Source organism: Charadrius vociferus, unplaced genomic scaffold (assembly GCF_000708025.1).
Source record: "Charadrius vociferus isolate BGI_N301 unplaced genomic scaffold, ASM70802v2 scaffold196, whole genome shotgun sequence".
Classification (NCBI taxonomy): domain Eukaryota; kingdom Metazoa; phylum Chordata; class Aves; order Charadriiformes; family Charadriidae; genus Charadrius; species Charadrius vociferus.
Window position 1 is genome coordinate 1,143,895 of NW_009648953.1, and position 27,487 is coordinate 1,171,381.

At 45.9% G+C, this 27,487-nt stretch overlaps 1 protein-coding gene across 1 annotated transcript; it reads right to left on the reverse strand.

The window, feature by feature from the left end:
- Positions 1-2,039: 2,039 nt before the first annotated feature.
- On the reverse strand, positions 2,040-27,487 carry ATP6V0A4 (ATPase, H+ transporting, lysosomal V0 subunit a4). Its single transcript, XM_009887403.1, has 20 exons — positions 27,283-27,487; positions 26,706-26,784; positions 25,768-25,862; positions 24,620-24,745; positions 24,130-24,224; positions 22,976-23,102; positions 22,356-22,438; positions 17,355-17,448; positions 15,681-15,893; positions 15,102-15,252; positions 14,203-14,342; positions 13,736-13,893; positions 13,159-13,252; positions 11,298-11,416; positions 10,160-10,376; positions 8,420-8,527; positions 6,440-6,574; positions 5,360-5,477; positions 3,226-3,397; positions 2,040-2,133 (listed from the first exon to the last, which is right to left on the reverse strand). The coding sequence occupies exons 1-20, from the start codon at positions 27,397-27,399 to the stop codon at positions 2,040-2,042; spliced, it is 2,535 nt and encodes an 844-aa protein (XP_009885705.1). The 5' UTR covers positions 27,400-27,487.

Below are 27,487 nucleotides of genomic sequence, written 5' to 3' on the forward strand. Positions count from 1 at the left end.
AAGCCAGGGCTCTCCTCAAAGTGTATAAGAACAACTCTGCCTCTCAGCAGTATTTCCTCTGAACGCCCCCTGATTATAAGTGGGATTGGTCCTCATGTGGAGTGGGGAAGTGCCGTCCCCATATCCCAAATGCACAAGTGAGCCACAGGCTCTGCTGCGTTATTCAGTCATGCACAGCAAGGGAGAGCTGAATACAGAATTAAGCCAAATGTTTGAATCGCTGTTTGGTACAGTAAACAACAGCCCATCTTGTCACCTGCAGTATTCACAGGATAACTTGTTTTTCTTGCTTAAAATGTAAACCTCGGACATAAAAGCAAAACACCAAGAAGCTCCAAAAGGAACAGATATTCCATTTCAGGTAATCACCTTCTCAGTTACATTGCAATCACGTGGAAAGGCACAATAAAGATAAAATACATGTTTGTGTAGAAAATCCGCCTGCTGTTTCATAAAGCAAATTGTTTTCTCTGCATTTGGTAATGCATAAAACTAGTTGGTGCTTTCTTGCTTCAAGACAGGGTTTCTCCTGAATGGGAATAAATGAAATAGGCCTGAAGGAGGAAACAAATGTGATGTGCCTACACTGAGCAACTGTGACGCCAGCTGCATTCATGTCCATGTGGTTTTTGGCTGTACCATAGGTTACCCATGCCCGAAAGACTGGTGGCACGAGGCCATGACTGGGTGATGGACACACTCCTGTGCCCACCTCTTCTCAGCTCCAGCTGCTGCTTCAAACTCAAGCTGTTGTTAAAAGGAAAAAAAGATTCCTGACTCTGATGGCAATCGGTGCCCAACGCCGGTATGGCTTCTTGACACCACAAGGGAAAAAGCGGAACAATTGCTTTGCCTGGGGCTGTATTTTCTCCCAGGGCACTGTAGCAGGAAGGTGGCTTTCAAGCCTGACCACTGCAGACTTGCAGCCCATGATGACAATTCCACTGTGTGTCCTGCTAGGAACACTCCCATGTGGGTTTCTTTGGTGAACTGGATATCAGGGGTGCGAGGTTTGAAAATGGGACTTGTTTGGTCACACCCCATGGAAGGGAGCACTGTCATCCCCAAATCCATTGGTGTGCTGTGTTGGATTTTACATCCTCTCTAGTTAACAATAATAGTCTGTTATGGTTAACCCTGTTCCATTTGAAAGATTAGTAATTCATGAATATTTAGGAAAGATCACAGTACATCAATACTTCAAATTCAACTCAACTGTTTCAATTCCTCTCTTCTTTCTGTTCATTATGTATCAGCATTTCTACTCAGTCTGCTTTAACAACCCATCTTGAAAAATACAGCACAGGGGAAGTCATCTTAAGTCTCCAGTGAGAAACGAGTCAATAGAGAGAAATAAATTGGCTGCCAATGTGGAAACTGGTGCACTCCTTTGTTTACACAGCTCAAAACTAACACTTTTGTTAAGTGATGACGTGTGCAAACATCTACAATCCAGTGCTGTCAAGCCCTGGAGCAAATCAGATAAAAAGAGGGTTCTTGTAGTAAAGCATGTAGAAAATTGCAAGCCTGCAATATGACCTGTCTTTGAGCTGGTTTGCATTGTGTGCTAAATGAAGGGCTGCAATCTTATAAGGGACTTAATAGTTGTCATATGATCAACCACAGCTTGAAACAACAGCCGGAACATATTTTCCTCAGAAAGAAATATGCCACAAAGACAAGGCAGTAAATGGAGCAAAACACATGCCAGTTGATTATTAATAACCAATTTAATTCAAAAGCTGCGTCTCCTCTTTTCAACCAAGCAGTAGGCAGCGCTGACCCAATCAAACACTGAGGACCAGTACTTGGCGAAGACAAGATACTCAGCCAAGGGTCCAGCCAGCCCGGCCGATGTAGTTCAGCTCACAGCTGATACAGCAGTATATGTGAATGCAGCTAGGACATTTTCATCTACAGCTGCTTTTCTTTCAATGGCCACATCCCGTTCAGTTTCATCCCACATACTCTACTTTGTGGGTGAGCGACCACAAGGACATAGAGCCTGGTCTGAGGAGCAAAGCAGCAATGCACTGGCTTCACTCTTCTGCGGTGCCGTCGAAGATGTGCTTGAAGGAGAAAGGAGAAAATTTGTAGCCGGCTCCCACGTAGAACTTGTTCTGGAACTCCACCCTGAGGAGGAGCAGAGAGGGGCATCAGTGCTGCCTGCGGGCAGGACCTATGGCAAGCCAAGAGGCCGAAAAGTGGCACCCGTGGGAAAAGGGAGGCCATGAGAGTTGGTGGCCTCTGAGCTGAGAGCATAGGTTTCTTCTGGAGCCCACAGTGAGACACATGCAGCCCAGAGAGTGACCTGGCACACGTCAGCTTTGACTTTCCATCAATCAACCTGGAAATGCTCCTCATGAGTCCAGTCAGCAGGACCTTGCCTGTCTGCTAAACTGCTTCCAGCAGCTCTGAGAGCTGGGATAACCGCCTGATGGCTGCACACTCAGGTGGGAGACAGACATCTTCCCCTCCCTGCACAATGACAAGCAACTGTACCACGGTTTGCCTTGGCAGTGTTTGTGGTGGGATGTTACGTGGTGAAAAAGGCCACAGCTTGGGTGCTCAGGCAGGACGCCAAATTATGGTGGCGGTGAGGGGTGATTTGTTACCTTGGTCTTGCCTTACCTATTAGCCTGATGGTGTGTCCGCACTGCTGTCCTTGCCTGAACTGACCTCTAGTTAAGGCAGGCACGAGCTAACTTGAAACTGGTTATGCACAAAGAGCCTGGAGCTCAACCTGGGCTAATGGCACAAGCGCTGACCCAGGTTTTCATCAGGTTTTGCAGCCCCAGCTGAACTCCTGCTGCTGTAGGTACCCCCCATCTGTCTTGTTTGATGGTAACCCTGGGTGGGATACACAACCAGTGGTGTGGCTGTGGTGCCTTCGGGCCTTATCATGCAGGTCAAGGTGGCCTTGGTGGCTCTGTGTGTTTACCAGGGCAGAACTGCAGGTTGCCATCTGCCACACGTGCCCGCAGTCACCACAGGTTCAAGAGGACAGGCAGGTTGCTGCAGCAAGCAGCTCAGAGATGGAGCTGGGAGCTCTGACCTCCCTTTGGAGGAGTCTCCCTCACTTCCCTTGCCAAGGGGGACTCATGTCCTAATGCACAGGTACTAGTGCAGCATGTCTAATGTCAGCTTTTGTGGCCACCTGTTTCCACAGCCTGATGCCTCCCAAAGACTGCTCTGGGCAAAGCTCCAAAAGACCGCACTACCTACCAGTGCAGGCGTAAAGCGTGCAGAAAGGCTGAGAGCCCCTCCATGACAAGCAAGATGGCTACCGTCAGCACTGCAAATGCTGCGAAGATGATGAAGATGATGATGAGGCCTGCCCAGCCACTGCTGTTGAACCCGTTGTGCATCACCATGGTCCAAAGGACCTCTGACAGTTCTGCAAAAAGGAAATAAAGGAAAAGAGTGCTGAGCAACAGCTGTGGACAGACACAGTGGGCATTCTGGCAGCTCACCCATTTTTCCCAGTCAGATGAGTTGGCCTAAAATAAAATGTACATGACAGTAATCATGTACATGTCAGTAAAATGTACGTGACAGTAATCATGTGTGGCCACCCTGCCTCTCCACGATCAATAGGGAAGGAAAGTGGATGCAGATTGTTTTCCATTGCTCCTCTTCACTTTGTTAGAAGTGGGTGGTGCTGTTTTGGCTTGGCTTTGCACCACAACTCCCTACAAGCACACTACCAAGACTGCTGTTACCCTGGCATGATACAGTCAGCAGTTTAATTTGCATCTCTTTAACATGGCACATAGGCAGTATCTGGAGCCTTCTAGGACTGCCTGCTGCTAAATCCCAGTGAACATGATCGATTGACAGAGTCGATACATGTGTAGATTAGGTTACAAGCTGTAGTGATTGATGCTAGCTAAGACCCACAGGAGACATGTAATTCCCATTTGTTCTTCCAAATCACTTCTCTTAGGGTGTCATGGAGAAGTTGTGGTGGGAAAAAAAAAGACAACTGGTCGGTCCCACCCAAGGCAGGCTGTATTGGTGTTTATGTTGCTTGCATGCTCTTAAAGATCTCTTTTCCTGCACAGATTTATATCAACATTCACAGCACTGGTATATCTGACGTGTCCTGTCAGGTCAATAACATATTCCTAATTTAACTACCCCAGTCACACAGGATAGATTCAGGACTGAGCAATTTTCCTCTTGTGATATGGGAAAAGCAAAGACTAAGCCCAGCTCTTCTCCATCCAGATGCTCTAGCCACCAGTTCAGACTTCCATTTTGCCCATCACTGGTCCTTGAGCCATATCGAGATTCAATGATCTGTTACTTTAGGTGACAACAGATGCAAGGGATCCCTTGAAACTGCTGCTCTTGGGGAAAAATGCTCCTGTCAATGCCAGTTTGTAAGGCTGCAAAGGAATATGGTGGTTTTCCAGGCAGAATTATGACATAACACATAGGACTGCCCTTAACTAAGCTTTTTAGTTGGTTTATTTTATTTAGACACTTGTCCTCCATGTAAAGCTAATGCATATTAGCTTCCACTTGACTCCTACTACGCTCATTTCTGTGCCAAAAAGTACAGCTCTCCCCTGTCAATCCATGGCATCCCCCCCATTTTGTTTTCCTTTTTGCGTGCCCAATTCTTTAGGGCAGGCACAAGTCCTAGCCAGAGGCAGTACAGCAATATTAATAAAAAACATTTCACAAAAATTAGAGTGGTTGAAAATCTGAAGTTCCAGCCTGAGGCAATTTCTAGTATTTGAGCATTTGTTTTTATCTTAAATTAAGACAAAAGACATTGAAATGCTGTACATTTCTCATGGAATGTGAGATTCCACTAACCGTTGCTGGGGAAAACCCCAGTGAAAATGACAAATGCCAGGAGTTCTTGAGCCAAAACTTTTCTTTCTAGTTTTCTGAACCAAATCAAAATAACTGTTTCAAGTAATTTTGACATTCATCTGCATAGCCTGAGGCTATAGAAAGCGTCTCTTGGGAAATGAAGCTATGGTTTCTATACTGCCTTTACTTCTATGGACTGGACTACTCATTTAAACTGCATCTCCCACCATGCCACACACCACGAGGACTATTCTAGAGGGGTGGCTACAGAGCAGTGGGGGAAAGGGGCCCCAACCAGTAAGTGCAGTCAGGAGCTGCCTGATATATAGCTGCCAGGGTTTACCACTGAAAACTGAGATGGCCACAAATGTTTGGATTGTTCTGACTTGAAGCAAAACATTCTGAGACACAGACATCCACAAGGAGAACTTTGATTTCATGGAGAAATTCACAGCAATAAGCGAACACTGGCAGAAGCAGTGATCATCATGGAATTGCTGGTGAGGTAACCAACAGGTAGTCAATCACTCACGTGCATGGGCTAAGCTCAGCGCCCAGAGTCGCAAGTAGGATGCTGTGTTGGAGATGCAGCCAAGGCAGTATTCAATGGTGTGGATAGCTTGGTGGACAAACATGTCTCCAAAATTGAACTGAAACAATATAAAACCAAATGCATTTTATTAGTTCTTAGCTCAGGGCTTTGTGGTTAACAGAGCAACATTTTGCTAGGCTCTTCCTCTCTTCTCCTCCCTTTTCCTTGATATGTTCTGAGCAACACACAGATCGTTCCCAGATAAAAAGTCTGCTTTGAAAAGTGTCAATTCTCTATGATCTTCCCATACATGCTCCCTGGAGAAATACAATTCCAGTGAAAAGCAAATGTTCAGGAACTAGCTCATAGTCCAGTCTTAACAATTTCAAATCTGGAATACAATGGCAATCCAACTGCTATCAACACTTGTGATTTCTTGTAGAGACAGGAATTCTTATATAAAATAGGATTTTTCCTACTATCTGCCTATTGGCATACATGTTTTTCGAGACATCACTGAATAAGGATATCTTCTAAGACTGCCAAGGTGCCCTGTTACTGAGAGGAGTCAGCCATACCCACACTCATTATTGCTGGTACTCCCAACTGCTACAAACGCTTTTTTAGCTGAGTTGCTGCATAGTGCAGAAGCCCTTGACAATATCTGCCAAAGAAAGACTTTTTTCCCCTCTCCAACCCTGCAGGCTGCCAACTTCTCAATGTTCCTCTGCAGTTTAAAGGAAGGGAAACTCACTGACTCTTGGGGAAAGCTTGACCTTCTCTGGGTGCAATGTGGAAGTGAAACCCCCACCCTGGGGAAATAAAAGCTTAAGGTTTGTAAAAGCTTGAGGTTTGCAAGAATGCCTGCTCTCACCAGGCAAAACTAAAGGAAAAATTTAGAGGAATTCACTCTATTAAAATTCAAAGCTTACTCTGTTTGGAAACACAAACTGTTGCAACAGTGTCTCTTGGTTTCTTGTTTAAAAAAAAGGGCTGGCAACTCTGCATAAGTCTTCTGCTTCACTTTCTGTCTTCTGCTATTGTGTCTGTCTGAGTAATTTTCTGCCCACATTTTCTTACCTCTTCATCGTCATCCTCATGTCCTCCATGGCCACCACTGTGGTCTCCCTGGGAAGGTTTCTTGGAGTGATTGGTCTCTGGAACATCTACCTCATTTTCACCTCCAGGGTTTCCTGAGATGGCTTGAGACCGAATCTTTCAGAAACAAAATGTAATATGTCTTTTGTGTCATGCTACAGGTTGATACCAAAATGAGGCAGACCATGGCACAAAACTTTATCAATAACCTCATGATGAGTAACATATGAAGGACTATATCATGAACATGAGGACAATTTCAAGAAAAGTCATCATGGACCACAGAAACTGAGTACTCCAGCTGGATGGCTAATAATACTTAAATATTTTCCATCCTAGAGCATTTTCCAGTGATTCCAACTGATTTGGAGCTAGTTTTTAGTCTCACAAGGCAACCTTTATACCAACCATGAGAAGATTCTTCACTTTTGGCAAATGAGAAAACTGAGGCAGATTAAAGCTGATGATCTCAACTAGATGGGTGCAAATCAAAGGAACTAGCATCAAGTGAAAGGGAAAGGAACCTGAAAGGATCAGGTGACTTAATGAAGATTACACCGTTCCTGGGATACAGACAGAAATAAAATGAATCAAAAGATCTGAATTACAAAATGACAAAAAACTCATGACAACCCATCTTTTCTCCATAATCATTCTTTACAGAGCTTTTCTAGAGGCCTGAACAACCTGATCTGAGCCTCGCTCCAGAAACGGCAGCACAGTGTAAGAATAGCCCTACATTATACGTGTATAGCAGTCCTATTATACAGCATAACCAAATATGGACATCACAGCTTCTGTCAGGTTCTGTCCTGTCACTCTTTATAGCTTCCAGCAGGTTTCATGGGCAAGGTCTCATGATAACATATTGTTCCCTATTGCAGCAGTAATCATTGTCACACCCGCTTTGTCTTTGCTTTACCTGAATGTCAGCATAGAGAACAGACTTTGTAGCAAACATATAAATCTGGGTAAGTGTAAGATGTGATCAGACAGCTAACATATGAAAATTAGGAACGGAAATACAGGGGCATAATAGGAAGTGGGGAAAAGCTGTCAGATGTTGCTAGCATAAAAGCAGGAGATGGAGACAGCCATGTCAAGATTTCATCCAAATCCCAGAAGAATGACAAAATAAGAAATTACAGCACAGAGGCAAGGCTGCAAAGGTCTCCCAGGGATCTGGCTTTCAGTTATAGGTCAGAAGTGACTGGGTTGGAAAAGGTCACACAGTGCAACCAGCATCTCCTTCTTCAAATGGAAACATCTGTGCCCTAATAAAAGGTACTCCAGGCACTAACTCTGACTATAAAGAGAAGTAAATCCTGACAGACAAGTGAAGTCCTATTAATGTAATAAAGAACAGAATTAATGAACAACTGGGAAACTGCAGCTGCCACTGTTACGTGTTGAAGAGCTGGGCAAAGCTCAGAGCCCATGGGAAGGAGGTCTCCGTTAATGTGAAGGCAATCACTTCGGAAGCACCCCTAGAAAGCAGGCAACAGCTTTTAAATCAAGCCTCTCCTCCAAGCACTGTTGATCTCTCGAGGGCCAGGAGTATTGCAGACGGCCCATTCCTAAAGAGCAGCCAACCAGTGGTGGTTGTGGACTGGGAAGTGAGGTCTTTGCCGTCTGTTGGCTTTACCAGCGCTTAAGTCTTTCTAAACCTTCTCTGGTTTTGTATACAACACTTGAAAGAGCTCAGTGTCAGACTAACTCCTCTCCCAATGAATAGGGTATGCTCTTGTGAGCAAAGCTCCTGCTTCCCATCCAGATGGCTCAGCCAAATGTCCATACACATGCTCTTGGTGCCTGTGCCGTAAAGCACAGCTTGAAATCACTGGAGAGATTCTGAGATCAGAGAAAAACAGAATTAAATTGTGGCAAACTGTTTTTGGGGTCTGTCTCATCAGCTTTGCCTGTGCTGTACTGAATCCCCCTTGCCTGATCCACATCCCTTACCATGCGCTGTGCTTTCTGGTGGTTGGCTCGGAGGATGAAAGGTTTAATTAGGAGCATCCAGGGAACAGCAATCAGAGCAAATATGACCAAGAAACTCTGCACTTCTTTCTAAAAGACAAAACATCAAGAGCAAAAAGTTACTTTACTTCCTTTAGCCAACTACATTTATGGTTAGAAACCTGATTCTATAAAATGGTATTGTTCTATACAAGACATATATTCCCCGTATCGGTTGAGTCTCCTCTGCTTGTAAGGACACAAAAATAAATGTATACTGCTTAAGGCTCCAGAAAGCGCTGCCAGCTTGGTTGGAGACTTAGGGATGAAAGGCTTTCATGTTGGAAAGGGTTAATTTGGCAAACCCCAATGTTACTGACTTGAACCTGGCTCTATAGTGTCCCAAGTGAATGTCTTAACTGCTGAGTGAGCCAGTCAGTCTGCTTTGCTTTGATCAAAGTAGAAATGCTGCAGTAAGAGCCAAGTCATTCACGTCTTCCCCTGGAAAGCAGGGAATCCAGGATTTGCTCTACATTTGCAATTCCAGAAGGGATTTGAATCCCCATAGCTTAAGTTTGATAACACATTCCCCGGCCACCAATATAAGGTGTTCTTGTTGCAGTATGCGACCCATATAGCTGTCCTAACATAACTGTTTGTACTCTAAGAAAAAAAAAAAGAAAACACCACACACACAAAAGAAACCAACTCAAAGAAAATCCCAAAGTTGCATTTTTTTAAAGCTGGCTCAGATCTCCGATCACCTTATGGTTGGTCCATACAATCTTTGCATTCAGACTATGCAGGTGTCGTGGATAGCACAGACTGGTGGGGTAAGGGGATAGGAATATGAGAAAAAAATTACCATCTTGGAAAGGCTTTGGGTGGTTACAGATTAAAATGTTATCTAATGACTTTTTGATGGCTGGGAAAAGTGTGTTTTCCTAAACTCCCCCGCAGCCTTAACACAGTTACTTGGAACTGATCAGGGTTCTCTGCTAACTCTGTCTCACCAGCAGCACTAAAACTGAGCTCATGCTGAAGTGCCAGAGTGTGCAACTGTATAGATATAGATGCATACACGTGGCTGGAGGTAGCATTTACTTGCAGGTTCTTCATTGATGTTGCTGATGTAAAATCAAGCAAGAAAAAGAATAATCCCTGTTCTGAGCAAATAAATAGAGATTACTTTGAAAGAAGTTTTCTCTTAGGGGAGATTTTTTGCCTTTGCCTTTGTTTTGGTTTTGGGTTTTTTTAAGTAAACTCCCCAAAAGAGATATTTCTGACAAAAAGCTGCCAGAAAATCCTTTAGCTACTTCTATTTTTAGCTGAAAATATAAAGTTTTCAGGTTTTCTAGAGAAGAAATAAGAAATTAGCAAGGAAAGGAGAGGCTTGCTTTGTCTCTAGCATCATGCCAAGACTTCAGGACAGCACATCTGCAATACTCAGTTTTGCATCTCTACTGACCTTTCTTTCCTTTTTTCCCCAAAAAGTATCTTAAATTGCATCATCATTCTTGTAAGGACACTAAGAATGAGGTTTTCTCTACATCACTGATTGATACCTTCTCTGTCCTACCTGTCTACAAGGCCAACATGACTACCAGAAGAACAAACTTCTTTTATGTGACTGGCACTTGTGACTGAGCTTCTGAGCCTGTTTCCATCTTTATGCCCACTCTTCACAACACCCACTGCAAATCCAAATCCAGCTACAGTGGATTTGAGATGCTTGATCCATACCTGATGCAGATATAATGGAGCATTTGAAGTGTCACTGTAATTGAACAGAAACATATTGATGAAGTGGATGAGGATGCTTGGTGCACTCTGCGATGAGTGGACATCAAAATGGCACCATTTGAAAATAATCATGAAGACCAGGTAGCCAAAAAGCGAGATAATAAAAATCATCTCTGGAATGAACTGAAGGATAATGTTTATGTATTTCTTGAAGTAGCTGGAAAGAATCAGAAAAGATAACTGCAGTACTTAATAATACAGTAGGTATTAATACAATGTTGTGCCCGAGTATGGCAGTACTGTCACTAGTGTTCGGAAAATAACATAAGAAACATGCAAGTATCACTACCCAAGAAAGAAGTCTGTAATTGCAATCCTTATGAAGGAAAGCGTTTATTTACAAAAGCTTTGTCATACAGATTGTCTTCAGTTTTTTGTGCTTGACCCACCAGTATCTCAGCGCCTAAAAGATTAATACATTGAAATAAAAGCAAAAGAAAAAAAAAGGCTAATTTACAAAGTTAATCATTATATGCTGAGGAAGGTCAGAACCAGGTGCAGAATTAGTTCTGTAGGAGAAGTCCTCCTCTCTGTCATCTGCAAACACTTTCCATTCTTGAAGGTCACTACACACCTTCCAGCTTTGGAGAGTCTCTCAAGATAGTAGTGTCAGCCCCTCCACTCCCTCACCATTTCTTATTTTTTGTTGCAAAATACAGAGGCAGATGTACAGACATGCACACCTACCGGCATTGTGCAAAATTTCAGTGTGCTTAGGATTAGACCGAAAGAGTTTGTCTTTCAAGACAACAGTTATCAATAGTGGGAGGTGCTATATATTTATTGTACCTCAGTATTTCTGCAGAATCAAGAATATAGGAGAGAAAGCAAAAAAAAAAAAAGTTTATCCAAAAGAATCTCTGCAATGCCGATGGCCATCCTTCAGGCCTTTGGGCTCAGCACTCTGCACCAACAGCGGTGTGAGTCAGTCAGTGTAAAAGGCACTTCTACTTGCACTAGAAAAAGCGCAAAATTCAAGTCATCGGTCTGAGATACGAGGCTTTCCCTGAACAAAGGACACTATTTTTGAGATGAGGACTTGCGTGCTGCAGCAACAGGCTTGATGAAACAAACTTACATGTGGTTGAAGAGACTGAGTATCACCCCAAAAATCATGTGCACAATCCCTATGACAACTGACATCTTCATTTTGTAGGAGTTCAGGAAAGTCAGCTTGTTTGCTGCAACATTCCAGATCTTTGGGGAAAGGAGCAGAGAGAGACAGAACAAGGTTTTCAGGTGTTTGCTCAATAACAGATTTGTGGAAGTTGTTTTGATGCCATCAATTTACTCCTCCCAGTTCTAGTAAGAAGAAAACAAGTGACAGAAATCTAGATGCTCCTTATTCTTGTAACGCTCTGCCAAGCTTCTCATCTAAAAGGTATAAAGTATTATCATTGTTTAACAGAGGAAATAACAAGGATTTAAAATGATGTAGTCCTTCAGTCCTTCAGAAACCGATAAAAGGCTGGTAGCAGAACCTAGATCTTTTCAGTGTCATTCCTTGCCCTTAGGCTGAGTCATCTCCTTTATCAGAGGTGGAAAGGCATGAGAAAATCCCTCCTGCTGCTACGGAAATTTGTTCCACCTTCACCAGAGAAGTACTGAGGGCTGAGCATGTTCAAACTTGTTTGAACAAAAAAACCAGCTCATTCCAGCTCTTTGGCCATGGAGATCAGATGCCTCTCTGCAGTAACTTTCAGCTGTGTTAGGACAGTAACTATGTGCCTCTTCTCAGTCCTGCTTTTATTACATTGCAGAGCTCCAGGGTTCCTTCTCCTTTCTTCTAAACTTCCTAGATCCCAAATTCTTCTGCCCCCAAAGATGGTAGGTAGATACCTCTTTTCAGACACTAAGTATACTACCTGAACAGAAGGGAGGGAAGACAGGATTATTTGGAAGGCAAAACATTAGCTGATGTGCCTTTGCCTGGCATGCTTTGCCTCTTCTATGGCTATGGAAGAGACAGCCTGGCCTCCTCAGCTCAGGGTGACTCTTTCTTTTCCAAGGTATACCTCAGCCATTCTGCCAGGACTTGCAAAATGCAAAGAGCCGTCCATCCTTCTGGGCAGATGACACGGATAATTTCCGCAGAGAGCGCCATGCAAGCACTGGTGCTTTCCACCAGCTGTTCCTCCCTCCCAGTCAGGGCTCCCAGCCTCTCCAGCAGGCAGCAGCCAGGGTGGAAGAGGGGCTAACCTGGGTTGACTTCAGTTGTGTCGGGGCAATGTACAGAAAATTCAGCTTCCTCTGTTGCAACTTCCTGAACTGGACTCTATGTCCTGGGCAGAGCTTTAGAGGTGGGTTTGTGAAAATCTTACTACAAGGCCAATCTCTGCAAACCAGGGGGAGCCAGTGTTTCTTTGTGCGACTAACCGAAAAGAGAGCCCACCCAGCAGAAGAGAGGTTAACTGGCTGATGTGAAGATTGAAACAGGAAAGCCTGATATCAACAACTACATTTCCATATGTGATAAAGAGACAACAGCAAGAAAAGAGAAATAGAACACAGAAAAGAAAATGTGGGTAAGTTAACTAATAATGGCTATTACTTCGTACTTCATATGATAAATAGACTGCATGGAAATCAGGACTTTGCCTTCAAACTTGTAAGTTAGCTCTGGAATGGGTTAAGTACTCAAGTAAGGAAACTGAGTCCAGCAGACTGGTGACAGAGCAGAGACTGCAGCACAAGATCACTCTCCAGCAAAATCAAAGTTCCTTCCCAATTACCATTTTGCTGCTGACTGTGCAAAACTGTCAGCAATACATATTCTTGATTGCTAAAGAAAAGCATCACAACAACTATGTAAAGAACAGGCAAAGAGCAAGAAGTGAAGAGCACGGCTTCAGGAGAGAGAGCAGGGAGCTACTGAAGTACCTGATACATAGAAACGGGATTGCAATACAAATTATCTTAGAGCAATTTAATTTAATTACCGGATCTATTCCAAATGGGTATGGATTTCCAGAGTAGACTCCTGGGACTGCCGGATCCAACTGCAGCACTGTATTGTCCAGAAGCACATCCTTACTACAAGAGAAAGGGGAAATGACCTTTGCAACTTAATCTCACTGTATAAGCCTACGGTATATTTATATGAGATGTGCGGAGGACTACCACACAGTATCTGTCACCAACTCCAGCCTTTCTGTGAACTGTTATCCTGGGCTTGTGTGCACACGCATGCGTGTGTGTGTGTGTGTGTGTAAATGGGTCCTACACAATGACAGTTTCCATCACAATGGTAATTCTCTATACATCAGTCCTGGACACCTGCAGATTTTTATGCACATCAGTGCCTGAACAAACAGGCGTGTTCCTGGCGACTCTACATTTCCATTTCAACAGTGAGTTCATCTGTGTGTGTCAGACAAAACCTCTGATTCATTCATGACTGCATTCACAGCAGGGAGTTCTTCCCTTCCCCGCACAGGCAGTCACTGTGTCTTTCTTTCAAAGCCTACGTGCTCCATTTGGTGTGTCTTCAGTTGTTTCCCACATTTAGCCACTTACTTCCAAGTGCTATTTTTAAACATGGGGATGATATGCCAAGAAGAGCCAAAGATGTTGAATGATTTGGAGAAGCAGTCATTGTAGATGAAGCCAGTGTACATGGAGAATATGCCCATGAGCAGGATCAGGTAGCGCCCGCTGAAAAAGGTGTTCCAGATCTGCAGGGAGAGAAGGCAGTGCCAGTGACCAAAGTACCTGCAATCCCATCAAATGGTGGGCCTCAGCCAACAGGAGACATGATTGTACTAATCTATGTATATGCAATTATTCATAGGAAACTCCGGGTTCCTTGGGCCCATCCAGGTCTCTGTGTAGAAGTAGACAGCATTACTTGCCAAATCTCTCCCTCATGAGCATTTTTGAAGGATCTCCACCCAGCTTTTGGGAGGCTGGATGCCCCCTTTATAAAATGGGGATGATGAGACTTTTCCTATGCTGATAGAGTGCATGAGCTCCCTGGTACTCACCTCATTAGTGCTTTTCTGGGCCAGAAGGCTCTTCTCATTAATGACCATCCAGAGTGCAAAGCCCAGCATGACAGCACCATGGCCACAATCCCCAAACATCACCGCAAATAAGAAAGGGAAAGTAATGATAGTGTATGGAGCTGCAGGAAGAAGAGGACAAGAAGTTCAGCTCCTCCTAGACAAAAAGGCCTCAGCAGAAAAGCAGTCCATCTCACTGGACCATTCCTCACAGCTGCTGCCCTTAACTGTCTCCACGATCCCTCCCATACTCATGATGCTGTCAGATCTAGTACAGAACTGGCTTTATCATCAGAAAGATTGTCCAATTGTATGACCTGCATCTTCCTTGCAATTTTAGCCTTTCTTGTGTCACCATAATAAATACCATACATAGAAAATTGCATTCTGGTTTGCAACAGAATAATGTACTTGAAGTTTACTATCATGTTTCTCAGTCTTCTCAGCCTAAGTTCATACGATCCTTTCCCATGGGCCCTCATTTCTAGGTTTCTGTTCATTCTCAGTGGGCTCTTGGAGATTCTCTATCATTGTTTCACACTTTTCTCAGGTCCTTTTGGCCTTTTTTTTTTGCCTCAGGACAATGAGCTCAACTTATATTTGCCTTGTGAGCTTAGGTCTTTTCCTCAGAGCTGCTACCTCGCCATTTGTTCCCCATCCTGTATTTGTGTAGTTCATTATTCCTGCCATAATCAATCACTGAAGACTGACAGCCAAATTCTTTGCCTGAGAAAATCCATGCCTACACACCAAACAGTATCAATTTTTACCAGCAGAAAATACGGTTCAGATTCTCACTCAGCAATGAGTGCATGTTTTAGGATGGTGATGGAGTTCCAAGGCTCTAGAAAGCCAGGTGCAGGTAGCTGAGTGCTTCTTACCTGGGTTCATCTCCCTGTAGTTGCCCACACCATATGCATCCACGATGTTCTGAAATCCAGCTGTGAACTTGTTGGTCCTGTTGAAGGTGGGTGGTGCCATCCTGGTGTGTATGGCAGTAAGAATAGGGGCGATAGTAGAGCCACTGCGCTCCTGCAATCCAGGTGACAAGGACAGATACAGACAGGGTGGCTGGCAGAGAAGAATCGGTCCCACAGCACCACGGTCTGTGTCCAAACACAGACAGCATACACACAGGCAGCAGCATGAAAGCTGGGCTCAAGAGAGTTATATTTCAAGCCTTTTTCTAATATCCAAATTTTTCCATTTTCTGTGCTATTGATTTGTTCAGGGAAAGCTGCCAGCACTGCTGACTCGTGGGTCGATCACAAACCTGCTAAAATTTAATGCTGACCTTAAACTCCCCAAGGCCAAGCGATCATGCGACAACCTCAACTTTAATTAAAACAGAAAACGCAGCCCAAAATTATGGTAACAGGCAGAAGTCTGAACATATGCTCAACATATAAACATTGCAGTTTGGGTGAGAGCTTCAGGGACCCAAAACATTGGTCTCTTACCATTCCCTGATGAAGAGCTCTTTTTATCCGGCCGGCATCTGCCACTGGGAACCAGATCTCTGCAATGACGCACTGCTGAGTGACGTCGATGTTACAGCAGTTCAGGATGTGGTAGATGGCCTTGATTTTCTTCACCTTAATCCCCCAGGACCACAAGTTGGCTGCTGCCTCACGCAGCAGTCGCTGGCGGTGGGACTCAGTTTGGGTTATCACCTGCAAATACAACACAGGCAGCGCTTGAGATAGGAAGGCATAGGCGGCATGACCTACTCAGCAGTTATTTGGGGATGGCAGGTGGAAGAGGGTTGTGGAAAGGGATTGATTCGTATGAATGTGTGGGGTATCCGGGAGGGCAGTGTGTGCAGGTCTGGACACAGGAGCACTGACACCAGGTCTACAGTGCTGTTCACCAAGGACTCTCCCTGCATGGCCCTGAGCCTCTGTAAGTTTAGAGGACACCATCAGGAGTTACTGAGCTGTGGGATTGGCTCCTTACCCAGTTGCTTTCAGACTGGCCACATTTCATCGTGCACTTCCCACTCTGCCATCTCCTGTAGGCAGCTCTGTGCCACGAACTTGGGGCACATCACATCCACAAGCATGCCTGCACTGCTAGAGCTACAGCTCATGGCCCTGGTGGGACCTCCATGCATCATGTGGCCACCACAGTGCTGCTGCATAAATAAGCGATGGAGATAACATGTTAGGAAGGTAACCTGTGTGGTCTATGAGTGCTGAAGAAGTCTTGCTGCCCACAATGCTCAGGAATGAAAGTCAGTTTGTAAGCAGACTTGCGTGCAGGCTTGGCAGTCACAGACATCCACAGAGAGGGTGACAGCAGGATGTTAACTGCCAGATGGGCCATCTCAGGCAAACAGGGTATCCATTCCCTCCTGCCTCGGGACCCACTGACTGTTATGTGTGACAATACAAAGGTCACAGGCAGGAGTCCCTCCAAAAGGTGTGAAGTCCTGATACAGTATGTGGATGTACAAGCTACTGAGCATCCATAGCAAGTGAACGTGTAATTTTCAGCCCTGTACTAAATGTATGAGTAAAAAGTTTGGAGGCTTGTACCGCTACAACAGCAGTCTTGGCTTTCCATTGCTAGTGTGACAAGCGCCCCAAGATTTCCTTGGTAAAGAAAACCTAATTTAAATATAAAAGACATATTTAGAGTCCTCTCTTACCCTAGTATAGTTGTACTACAGTTGTGACTGAACAACTTTGCAAGCTGCTGAGGGAAACCATGCTGTAAGAGCTAGCTAGACAAAACTATTTGGGACAATGTGCAATTTGGTTACAATAGCTAATAGCCTGCTGATGACCTTAGATCCCACCCTGTAGCCCCATATCATAAGGTCTAAATCTCTGACCTGTGCATACCCAACAGCAGCAAGTAGTTTTTGAGACGCTCACAAGGGGGGCTGTCCCCCAGCAGCTCCTGGGGGAGGTGTAAATGGGCAGAGCAGAGCACAAACACTGGGCCTCTGCAGCCGGCAGGGGCACCACTCCTGGGCTGGTGGCTTCATCCCCAGCCCCTGACCAGCTCTGCGCACCAGCTTCCAAAACTAGCCTGGGATCTGGCCATAGCCACAGGGTTTCAGACAAGACAAGTATCTGGGCAGGTACCACTTGCAGGGTTCAGACCTCAGTAAAGTCACTGTCACTTACTGTGTTTAAATCCTCGATCCTTGTGTTGACTCCATCAAGCATTTCTCGGCGCTCAGTGGCAGACTCCGGACAGGGATAGACTGTGGCACGAAATCTAGCCTCAGTAAGACAGAAGTGAGAAACACCATTTATTTGACTGACTTTTTCTCCCTCTGGACTCTTCTCAGCTGGAAGGTGGGGAAATCGGACTTTATTCCTCACCCGGTGGTATACTTTTCTTGCATACTACAAAGTTGTCCCTGGTCTCCCAGAAAGGTCCATAAAGGTACATTTATCTCTTCATGAGAAAAAGAATCCTTTCACCTGTTCTAGCTGAAAAAACACTCCCTGTCTCAGGTGCTACAAGGTACGTGATACTATACAGTGGTCAGCACTAATACGTAGGCACCTCCCTTAGGCCCACAAGCTGCTTGAACTGCAGAAAACCACACCAAAATACCCTCCCCTGGCAAAGGTAGCCCCTTCAACACGGTAGCCAACAGATGTCCCTCTTGCACTGAGGCTGGAAAAATACCATGTCCCTGTCCCTGCACTACCCTCTCGCAGGCACTGGGGGTAGGCATCAGCTGAGCTACTGCTGCACAGCGAGCAAACACCCTTCGCCTGTGCAGGCTGTGTAAGAAAATTACCCTGTAAAAAAAAAAAAAAAAAGCCACAAACAAAAACAAACAAAAAAACCCGACAACGGACCGTATTTCCAGGATAAAACAAAAGGAGGATGACCATACAGCCAGCTTCTTGGCTTCTGGTCCATCTTTTTGGTTAGACAGCTTGGGAGCAAGGGAAGGATGAGGGAAGTTTTTTAAACACCTGAGAGTGGTATCTGTTACATCAGCTTACATATGGCCGGGTCAGTATACACGCTTTTATAAGCTTACCCCCAAGGCTGTATTTGGGAAGTTCAGCTGGTTTGTTTAATGTGGTATAATAAGGACTAACGTGGGCTTCTAATATGTGAGTGATGGTCTTATCTCCATGCAGGTGTTGTATACTGCTTCATCTATAGGATGCGACATGACCTTCTCCACTATGGTGTTGTAAAACCACTATATAGAATCATAGAATCGTAGAGTGGTTTAGGATGGAAAGGACCTTGAAGATCATTGAGTTCCAACTCCCCTGCCATAGACAGAGACACCTCCGACTAGACCAGGTTGCCCAAGGCCACGTCCAGTCCGGCCTTGAGCACCTCCAGGGATGGGGCCTCAACAACCTCTCTGGGCAACCTGTTCCAGTGCCTTACAACCCTCAAAGTGAAAAACTTCTTCCTAAGGTTTAATCTAAACCTTCCCGCTTCCAGTTTAAAGCCATTCCCCCTCGTCCTATCACTACATGCCCTAGTAAAAAGTCTTTCCCCAGCTCTCCTGTAGGCCCCCTTTAGGTACTTGAAGGCCACAATAAGGTCTCCCCGGAGCCTTCTCTTCTCCAGGCTGAACAGCCTCAGCTCTCTCAGCCTCTCCTCATAGGAGAGGTGCTCCAGCCCTCGGATCATCCTCGGGGCTCTCCTCTGGACGTGCTCCAGCAGGTCCGTGTCCTTTTTATTTTGGGGACTCCAGAGCTTGATGCAGTACTCCAAGTGGGGTCTCAAGAGAGTGGAGAGCCCAGTACAGCCAATTAGAAATAGATAAGTTGCATGTCTCTCTGAAAAGTGTACAGCTGCCTGTCCTGCCTGCAAAACAAGTCCCAGAGTATACTTCATGTACGAAGAGCAGGTACAAGGAGTTCCCACCAGGACCTCACAGATCACAAGGTGTGCTGCTGCAAGGCTCTGTGCCTACAAGCTCTAACCGAGCTGAGGTGCTGCAGCAAATAAAATAGCAGACATCCCTCCATTTTTTCCTACTCGGTTTGTTCAGCGATATTTAGTGCTTGTGCCAGCCCTGCCACTTCAAGGGCATTATAAATGTTGTCCTTCAATATTGCTCCACCAGGTCTGTGGGAAGAGATCACTTGTCTTTACAGAGTGGAGATCTTCTGACTGCCACCTAAGGCAGCACACTTCCACCATCCGGCAGTGGTGTTACGCTGAGTTAGGGTTGCTGAAGGGCTGCCTTTCTGCATGCGAGATGAATTAAAAGAAGATGTAACAGGGTCATAGGGGTCTATCCCTTTTTAAGAGACAAAAACGTGCATGCTCTGTGTACAGATAAGCATCATGTTCTGGCTTTGTCTGAGCGCAGAATATATCACCACCTGCTCTCCAAAAATCAGTTCCAGCACACACACAAGTGAGGACAATTGCAAATTGAACCAAACACGCAGCAGTTTCCTAGAGATCAGCCCAGAGCTGTGTGTAATGACAGCACGCGCTCTTCAGCTAAACGTCCCTTTCCAGAATTGAATCTCTCCTCGCTCAACACCTGGTATTCGTTTCCAAAGGTTATTCACCCTACCTAATTATTTCCATCTTCTTATTCTTCACAGCTCTTAGTTCATCTTTAATAAGGATTTTTAATCAAACTTGAAAGCTTTTTCCTCCATGCTGTACAGTTCCCCCGTTTCCAATAACGTTATTGCAGCAGTGCTGCTTTGATCTTTTAACAGCCATTTTGCATACTGAGTATCAGCTTTGCCCTAATGGCACAGACATCTCTGAAAGCTCCAGGAGAATTCAGCAGGGAATCCTTACATTGATAAACCCAGTTTAGTATTCACATTAGCACTGAGGCAGCCGCAAGAAAAGGAGGAAAAGAAAAATTCTTCCATTTTCCTCCTCCCTGCTCCCTCTACACCTTTCGCTAATAAATTTGTGCACGGACTTAATGCTCATGAAATTGGCAGACTAATGTTACCAATTAGAGTCAAGCAGGGACTACAAGCGTAACCTGAGGCACACTGCTCTGCAAACAAATCTTAGCCTGCCTTGCAGGAGACTGGCTTATACCAGTCCCATGATTTTTTCGCAGGATATTTACTTGTCATGAATGATGACTTAGTGCTAAGCAGATATGTCCTGCTGGGGCTGGAGTGATGCTGCCATCTGCTTCAGGTATAGTTAACACTGCCTCAAAGGTGGGCTGGAACAAAACATCTTGACCTGTGTACCAGGGACGGTTGATGGCCCACAGAGCACAAAAGGAGAGTCATGGGATTACTACATTTAAAAAACCACCACTCAGCAAAACATCCATATATATGTGCATATTAACAGGCAAAAAATTTGAAAGGGAGGAAGAAAAGATATAAAGGACAATTTCAAGCATAGCCTGCAATGAGCTGCCAATAGGCAAAAAACACCGCGCTCGCACCGCAAAGGAGGTCCTGTGACCATGTCTTAGGTAGGTACGTTTTCCTTCCGTTACAAGAGGCTGAGCGAAACCAGAGTTCCTTTTTATGAACCTACCACCAAATACACGCCTCCAGCTCATAACAACTTTGCACACCACGGCCCACCCTGCAGGGATGGCCTCACGCTTCCAGTGCTGCCCCACTGGCCCCACGGACGGCATCGGCTCCCGGCACATTCCTGGATGCACGTCACTGCAGAAGGTCGTGCCTCCAGTTTGGAAGATTCAATCAATAACCAAAACGCTGACAGATATTGCGTTGCCTGTTCTTTTAGTCCCACCCCAGAAAAAAAAAATAAAAATTATTGGGCTTTTGATTGCAGGGAATTTAAAATGCTGCAGGAAAAAAAAATATAAAATAAAATCCTCCAAAATGAAGTACCTGCAGCACTCTGTGGGCAGCCCCAGCCACCTCCGAATGTATGGCCTGGCAACCTGCGCGGCCATGAGCGCAGAGGGGCAAATACAATGGAAAGCGTTCAACACCACCAGCAACTGCCCGTGAGCGCAGAAGGGGAGGAGGACACTGAACAGCAGCTAAAAAGCAGGCAAAGAAATGAGACGTAGGCAGGAAATTGTAATCCAGAAAGAGGAGAGTCACCAAAAGCTCAAAGACCACTGGCAGCAGCAGACTGATCCTGTGTGGCAGAGATGGCAGAACTCCCTCTGTGTCTGAGGTTCAGGATCAGAAATCGGTGACTGATACCTGGGAGTCTTCCCCTAGCTGTCCACGCTCCCGGGGATGCTTTACAGAGAGAGATGCCCACCTCAGGAGGGCTGAATTGCTCTCAGGATGAGCTTCACCCTCCACTGCCTATAGAAGGCATCTCAGAGGGTCCCATTTCTAGCACAGGAATTGCTAATTGTCCCCAGGGGTCTATCCCATCACGGGACTGAAGTCAATTATCCCAGCTGGATGAACTGACCTTCCTGCTTTTAGTCTGATTAAAGGCGGGATGTAAGGGAAGACCTGCCCTGAGTGCACGTCTTGAGTAAGAGCAATGGCTCACCCCCTCCTTGCGACCTTCCGCAGCCTGCGGGCACTTGGCTGGCCCTGCTCGGCCGGGGGGACATACCTGAAATGGATGCAACGACAGCAGACAGATCCCCTCATCAAATCTGATTTACACTGCAACAAAGCCCATCGCTCATCAGTGTTATGAAAGAGTAACAAAATATTCGACCCGAATTATCTTTTCAAGATGCTTAACAGGGTGGAAACAAGTCAGGCTGTATGAAGCTTTCATTTCTCTTCTGGGCTCTGCCTCTGATTACACAGATATTGCCCAAAGGCCTTGGGAAAGAGCTGAATAAATTACGGCATCATATTTTTACACTGAAATGCAGGAAGGCTTGAGAGCAGTTCAGGGATTACCATGTTGTGAGTGCCTAAGTTAGGCCCCCTGGTTTTCAGGGGAAATGCTCAGTATTTCTTAAAAACCAGTCCCCTTTAAGATGTCTCAAGTTAAAATCCGACCAACTGAAGCTCCCAAGACCTTTAAGTCACTTTGGAAGATTTAGGAGCTCAATTTCCAAGTGCCAAGGTGACGGATATCTTTCATGACTAGGAGCAGCAGAGCTAAGAAGTGGAAGGGAATTTGGTGGCAGAGCTGAGAGCCCGGGTATGATTTCCAGCTCCAAATTCAGCCAGACCAGGCTGACAGCCAAACACCTCCATGGGAGTCACTGTGACTTGCCCACTAGCCTGCCTTACCCGTCACAAATCTTCTTGATTTTTTGTTTAAGCTGCTCTCCTTGATAGAAGATAATGAACACGTTCTTCTTCATTTCTTCTCTCTGCAACGCAATTCAACAAGAATTTAAAGCACCCAGAGGAAAGACTTCAGTGTGGAACAGGTGGTGGGTTTTTTTCAGCAGCCTCTTCACTGAGTTGTTCTTTTTCTCCAGCCCCAGTTTTGCAGCAGCAGTGTTTTCCCTAGATGCTGCTTCAGGGACCAGGCACAGGCAGCAGCTCTGGGTTACGGTGGAGGGAGCAATGTGGAGCAGAGAGGTAGGGGACGGGAGATCCACTGGGGCACTGGGCTTACCCCAGAGGCACCCAGGGGAATTAACCCTCCATGGCCAGCCCCAGGTGAAGACAGCCACAGCCCACCTCCCCGGTGGTCCCTGTAACACAGCAGCCCTGCTAGGACTCACATGCACCTTATCCAGGGAGGACAAAGAAGCCACCTTGATAATGGCAAAAAGGGAAAGTAATGTAAAAAAAACTTCTCCCATCCTCAGACTTTCACATGGCCAGGGCACCAGTTCAGTTTCTGCATGTCACAGGCATGCACAAGGAGCAGCACGAAGCAAAACCAGGTCGGTACCTACCGTCACAGGATCCTCCAGGGGGGTGTCCATCTCGGTGTACCTCAGGTAGATGTTTCCCCTGCAGGCTCGCCACAGTAAACGCTCAAAGGGTATCATCCTTTCTCTCTTTATTACCCCTGCTGTGAATCTAAGCAGAGTTAAAAGATAAATAAACTACAAGCCCATTCTAAGTCTTTTAGGACCTGTAACACACATGATTCTACAATCTCTTGTTTTCTAGTCCATGACAGCCAGAGCTCTGCTGCTGCTGTAGGCACTTCTAGGGAAGACCTCCTTGGTCAAGCCTCAATCTACTGACTTTATCCTGTTGTTCTTTCTTTAAAACATTGTAAGTCCTCCCCAGATCAATAGAAAAAGGAGAAGAGACAATTCTGGCTAGAAATGGAGGAATGGAGAGAAGCTTAAAGTCACGTGAACAGATTGCGCCTGAATGACAGAAGTAGGAGGTAGCTTTCCTTTCGCCAGAAAGCACCAGATGGCACCTTTGAAGTGCACCATGACATGCTGGTATAGACACACCAAGGCAAGCCCTCTGCAGGCAGATGCTTTGCTCGTACAAGAGTTGAGCAGGACTTCAGAAATACCAGCACAAGCAGCTAAAAACACCAGTCTGGGAGAACACCGTCAGTGAGTTTAACCACACTTAGCTGATGCAAACACAACGGAAAGCTGTTTGAGTCCATGTTAGCTGCTGAATTACCATCAGCATTGTGCTTAGTGCTGTTTCCACCCTCCTAACTCTCAACTTTACTGCACCCTTCTATTGCAGACAAAGCCCAGTGCAAGAAATCCCATGGCTTTTTGCTGTGCTTAGACATCCGTCCCTGAGGACCAAGCTGGTTGCCAGCTGCCTGCATCCACAAGCCTCAGGTAAGACGTTGTAAAATAACAATTTTCAATCAGTACCAACTAAAAAGGCTCACTGGAATTGGTGGACTGAAGTGAAAGTCCATTTGTCCCACTCACCCATAACCTGACCATAGTTTTGATGATAACTTCAGAGGACAGTCCCTCTTTTCACCTTCATTAAATGGCTATACTGAATAGGCTGGTGAGCAACCTCTGCTGAGAAGCTGAAGGAAATGTACCAGTGCCACAGCAATGCAGTGCAGGTGGGAAGCCTGGACAAGCTGGGGGCCACCACCAATACACACCCCAGCTTGGCAGCTGCAGCGGCAGGAGTGCTTCTCAGCTCCAGCAGTCCAGATGTGTCTTCACTGAAGAAATCATCTGGCAGATTGGTTTCTGCCTGGAAAACATTAGTTTTAAAAACTGTTCAGCATTGCCAGTTTGAAAACTATTTTCACATTTTTTCTCCTGATATTTTTTCCCCAAAAGGTAGCTTTTCACAGACATTTAGACCAAAAGGGGGGAGAAAAAAGGTAAACTATATCTTAGCAAATGAAAAGCATAAATGCCATTTACAAAGAGATCTGGGAACCAAGTTATTGAGACCCACTGACTCACGGAGTGACGCAGGCTCCAAAGTGACTGAGGTGCTTTTGCAAACGTATCTTACTGGCTTGTGGTAAAGACCACTGGGTTTTGATTAAAAATCAGTAACAGCAACACACACCAAATGAAAATGTTGGTATTTTTAGGAACCTTCCACATCTCTGTTGGAAGAGCAAAGAGGCCTCTCACCTCAAAGAAGTCCTGGGTTTTCTTCAGCAGATGTTTGAGCTCTGTCAGCTCGAGGAAGTTCTGCTTCAATGTTTGCTGGTTCTGGTTGGCTTCCAGCAACTCAGCTTCAAGCTTCTCCAGCACCGTCTGTTTAGAGTCCAAGCACATCCAGAAAAACTCTGAAGCAGACCAATGGCCCTTTACCAAGTTGATAGCAAATCTCAAACAATAGATGGCTGGTTTGTTTTTTCAAGGGGGAATACAGAAATATTCAATGAGCATTTCGATAAACACTGAGTTTGTAGGAAGATATTCATCAATGCCAATGTCTCATTGTCCCATTACCACATCCCCTACTGGGTGCTTTGTCATCTTCTGGCATTAGAGTTCTGACACACCTGACTGAAGCTCAGGCAGGTAAGTGGGTGCCTGGTGTAGGTGTCTCAGCCTGTCTTGGCACCTCTGTGATTTCCCACAGGATGTCTCAGGCCCCAGGTGGACTGGCTGTCAGTCTACTGACTACAAAAGCAACCTACAATGAGGCCATCAGCTTAAGTTCATCAGATATAGGCCAAAAATTAGGTGAGGATGTGGGTCCAGGAACACACCAAGCAACCACCCTGCTCATGAAGCTGAAGCCCCTGGAAAGCACGATTTTTCTTCTGAGTCATCTACATGTGTAGCACTCTAAAAATTACCCCGTCTGTCACCTTCACTTCCAGCTGGGCTGGAATAAAGCAATCTCTGCACATCCAAAAGCAAGGCACAAATACTTGTGTCAGGCCACAATATTACTGTATCACAACCACACTCCCACCAGGGCAAACAGCCCTGGAGTTTTCATGCAGTGAAGCTGATTCCAACATCAGCTCTCCTGGTTCTCACTTACAGGATGATGATGAGAGGGGTCTGTGGGAGTGATATGTTGGACTAGAACTTTCACAGGAGATGGTAAAAAGACTGGGCTCCTTCAGAAACATGCAACAAGAGCAGCCTTAACCTAACTGCTGAGACAGCAACTTGGGGAGCACCTCCGCAGGCAGGGAGAGCTGTGGCAGCCTCAGTTAATGGTTCCTTCTTTGCAGGGGAGGGCTGTATCGAGCAAGTTACCCAGATACGACATTGCATGTCCCCTTCCTTCTCTCCTTGATCTGCTCCAAATTCTGTACCTCCATATCAATCATTTCCCGAGGCAGGGGGGTCTCTGGGTACTTTTCTAGTTTGACTATCTCAACGTTGTCTTCCATCTCATTTTCCAGAAAACCTGCAGGGAAAGGACACAGACGTCTTGATACAGGGTCATCCCTGCTGCATCCTCCTGGTCACCAGCTGCTGGTAAAACCCCTGCCAGGGCATCTGACGCTGAGGTGTGACAAGGGGCAGTGATATACAAGAGCCGTCATCCCAGCACATATACATAACCATCAAGAACTGAACACCTAGCAGCCTCCCTTCTCAGTGAGGATGTTGTTTGTCCTGAAGCCATGGTGGTCCCTCCCACCACCATGCTCTGGACAACCCTCAGCCCTCACACAAATAGCCGGCACGGCACCTCCTTGCTTGGGCCAGTGAACAAGGCACATGGCAAGCTCAGGCTTCACACCTCCACTCTAGCAACGGCAAGTTCTGTCACAGCGGCTATGGTTGGCACTGATGTCATGGTGGGGGGAATGCAGAGCTCACAGAACCCACATCCATGGGACAGCAGGCGTCACGAGCTCTGCTGCTCGGGTTTTAGGGATTTGTCCCCAGCCTGAAGCCCTCAGCCACAGGAAGCGTATGCCAAAGGCTGGTGCATGGGGGTAAGAGCCAGGTTACCTGGATTAGCCTCCTGCCCAGCCCCAGATTTATCTTGTGGTTTTAGATAAGCTAATTAGCCTCCTTTCAGTTCAGTTAACCCTTTTCAAAACAGGAGCAACAATTTATTGCCCATATGGGAGAAAGCGGTAATTAGCTGATACATGCAAAACATTCCCAGGGGCTCCGATGAAAACATCACCATTTTGCCACTAATTCTGCTCCACAGTGTGAGAGCACTTAACAAAGAAATAAATCCCACACCACCAGTTGGAGGGAAGCCGATTGCATTTGACAAGTGTTTACTTACGCAGGATCCTCTCCAAGGATTCACACCTTCTCACTTCATTCACAAACTTCCTCTGGAAGCTGTTCACATTCACATTCAGCTAAAAACAGGAGGGAAAACAAGCCTGGGGCTGGAGGCTGCATGCTGCCGCGCTCATTTTTAGCATCAGCAGAGAACGAACGCCTTCGGTGCAAACAGCCAACACTGCTGCATCTTACAGACTCTTAGGGGCAAGGCAATGCAGTGGGTTTCTTTAGGGCTAAGGACATCAGGGCCTGACCAGGCTCATTTCCACCCAGCCTTGCTGTGACAGCAGGAGTCATAGATGGACTCTCATGGAGAGACACCCCCCCATTTTCTAGTGGTGGAGGGAATTGTCCTAAGGTTGTGCACAGAGTGTGCAGAGCACTGGATGGGGACTCCGAAACAGGTTGGGTCTCAGCGTGGCTTTCAGACGATTTTTGGGGAAGTCCCGCTCTCTCCATGGGCTTTTTTGGCCACCCTGCAGGTAGACCTTCCCCAGGTGCTTTGGGGGAAGGACAAGCACATCCCAGGGTGCATCTCCTGCCCCTCAGCATGCTAGCAGGGTACTACTCACATCTCTGAACTGGACCAGACCCAGCTCCCCGAGCTCAGCCACACAGCAGTAGGCAGCCTCCACCTGCAGGAAGAGTTGCATCAGGCTCATCTCCTCACTCCGGAAGACCGAGGCCATTTTGCCTGCCCTCCTCCAACCTGGGTGTCCGTGGAGGCCTTGGTAGCAGCGGCACAGTCTTCTTTACCCAGGGAGGTGCCAGAAGGTG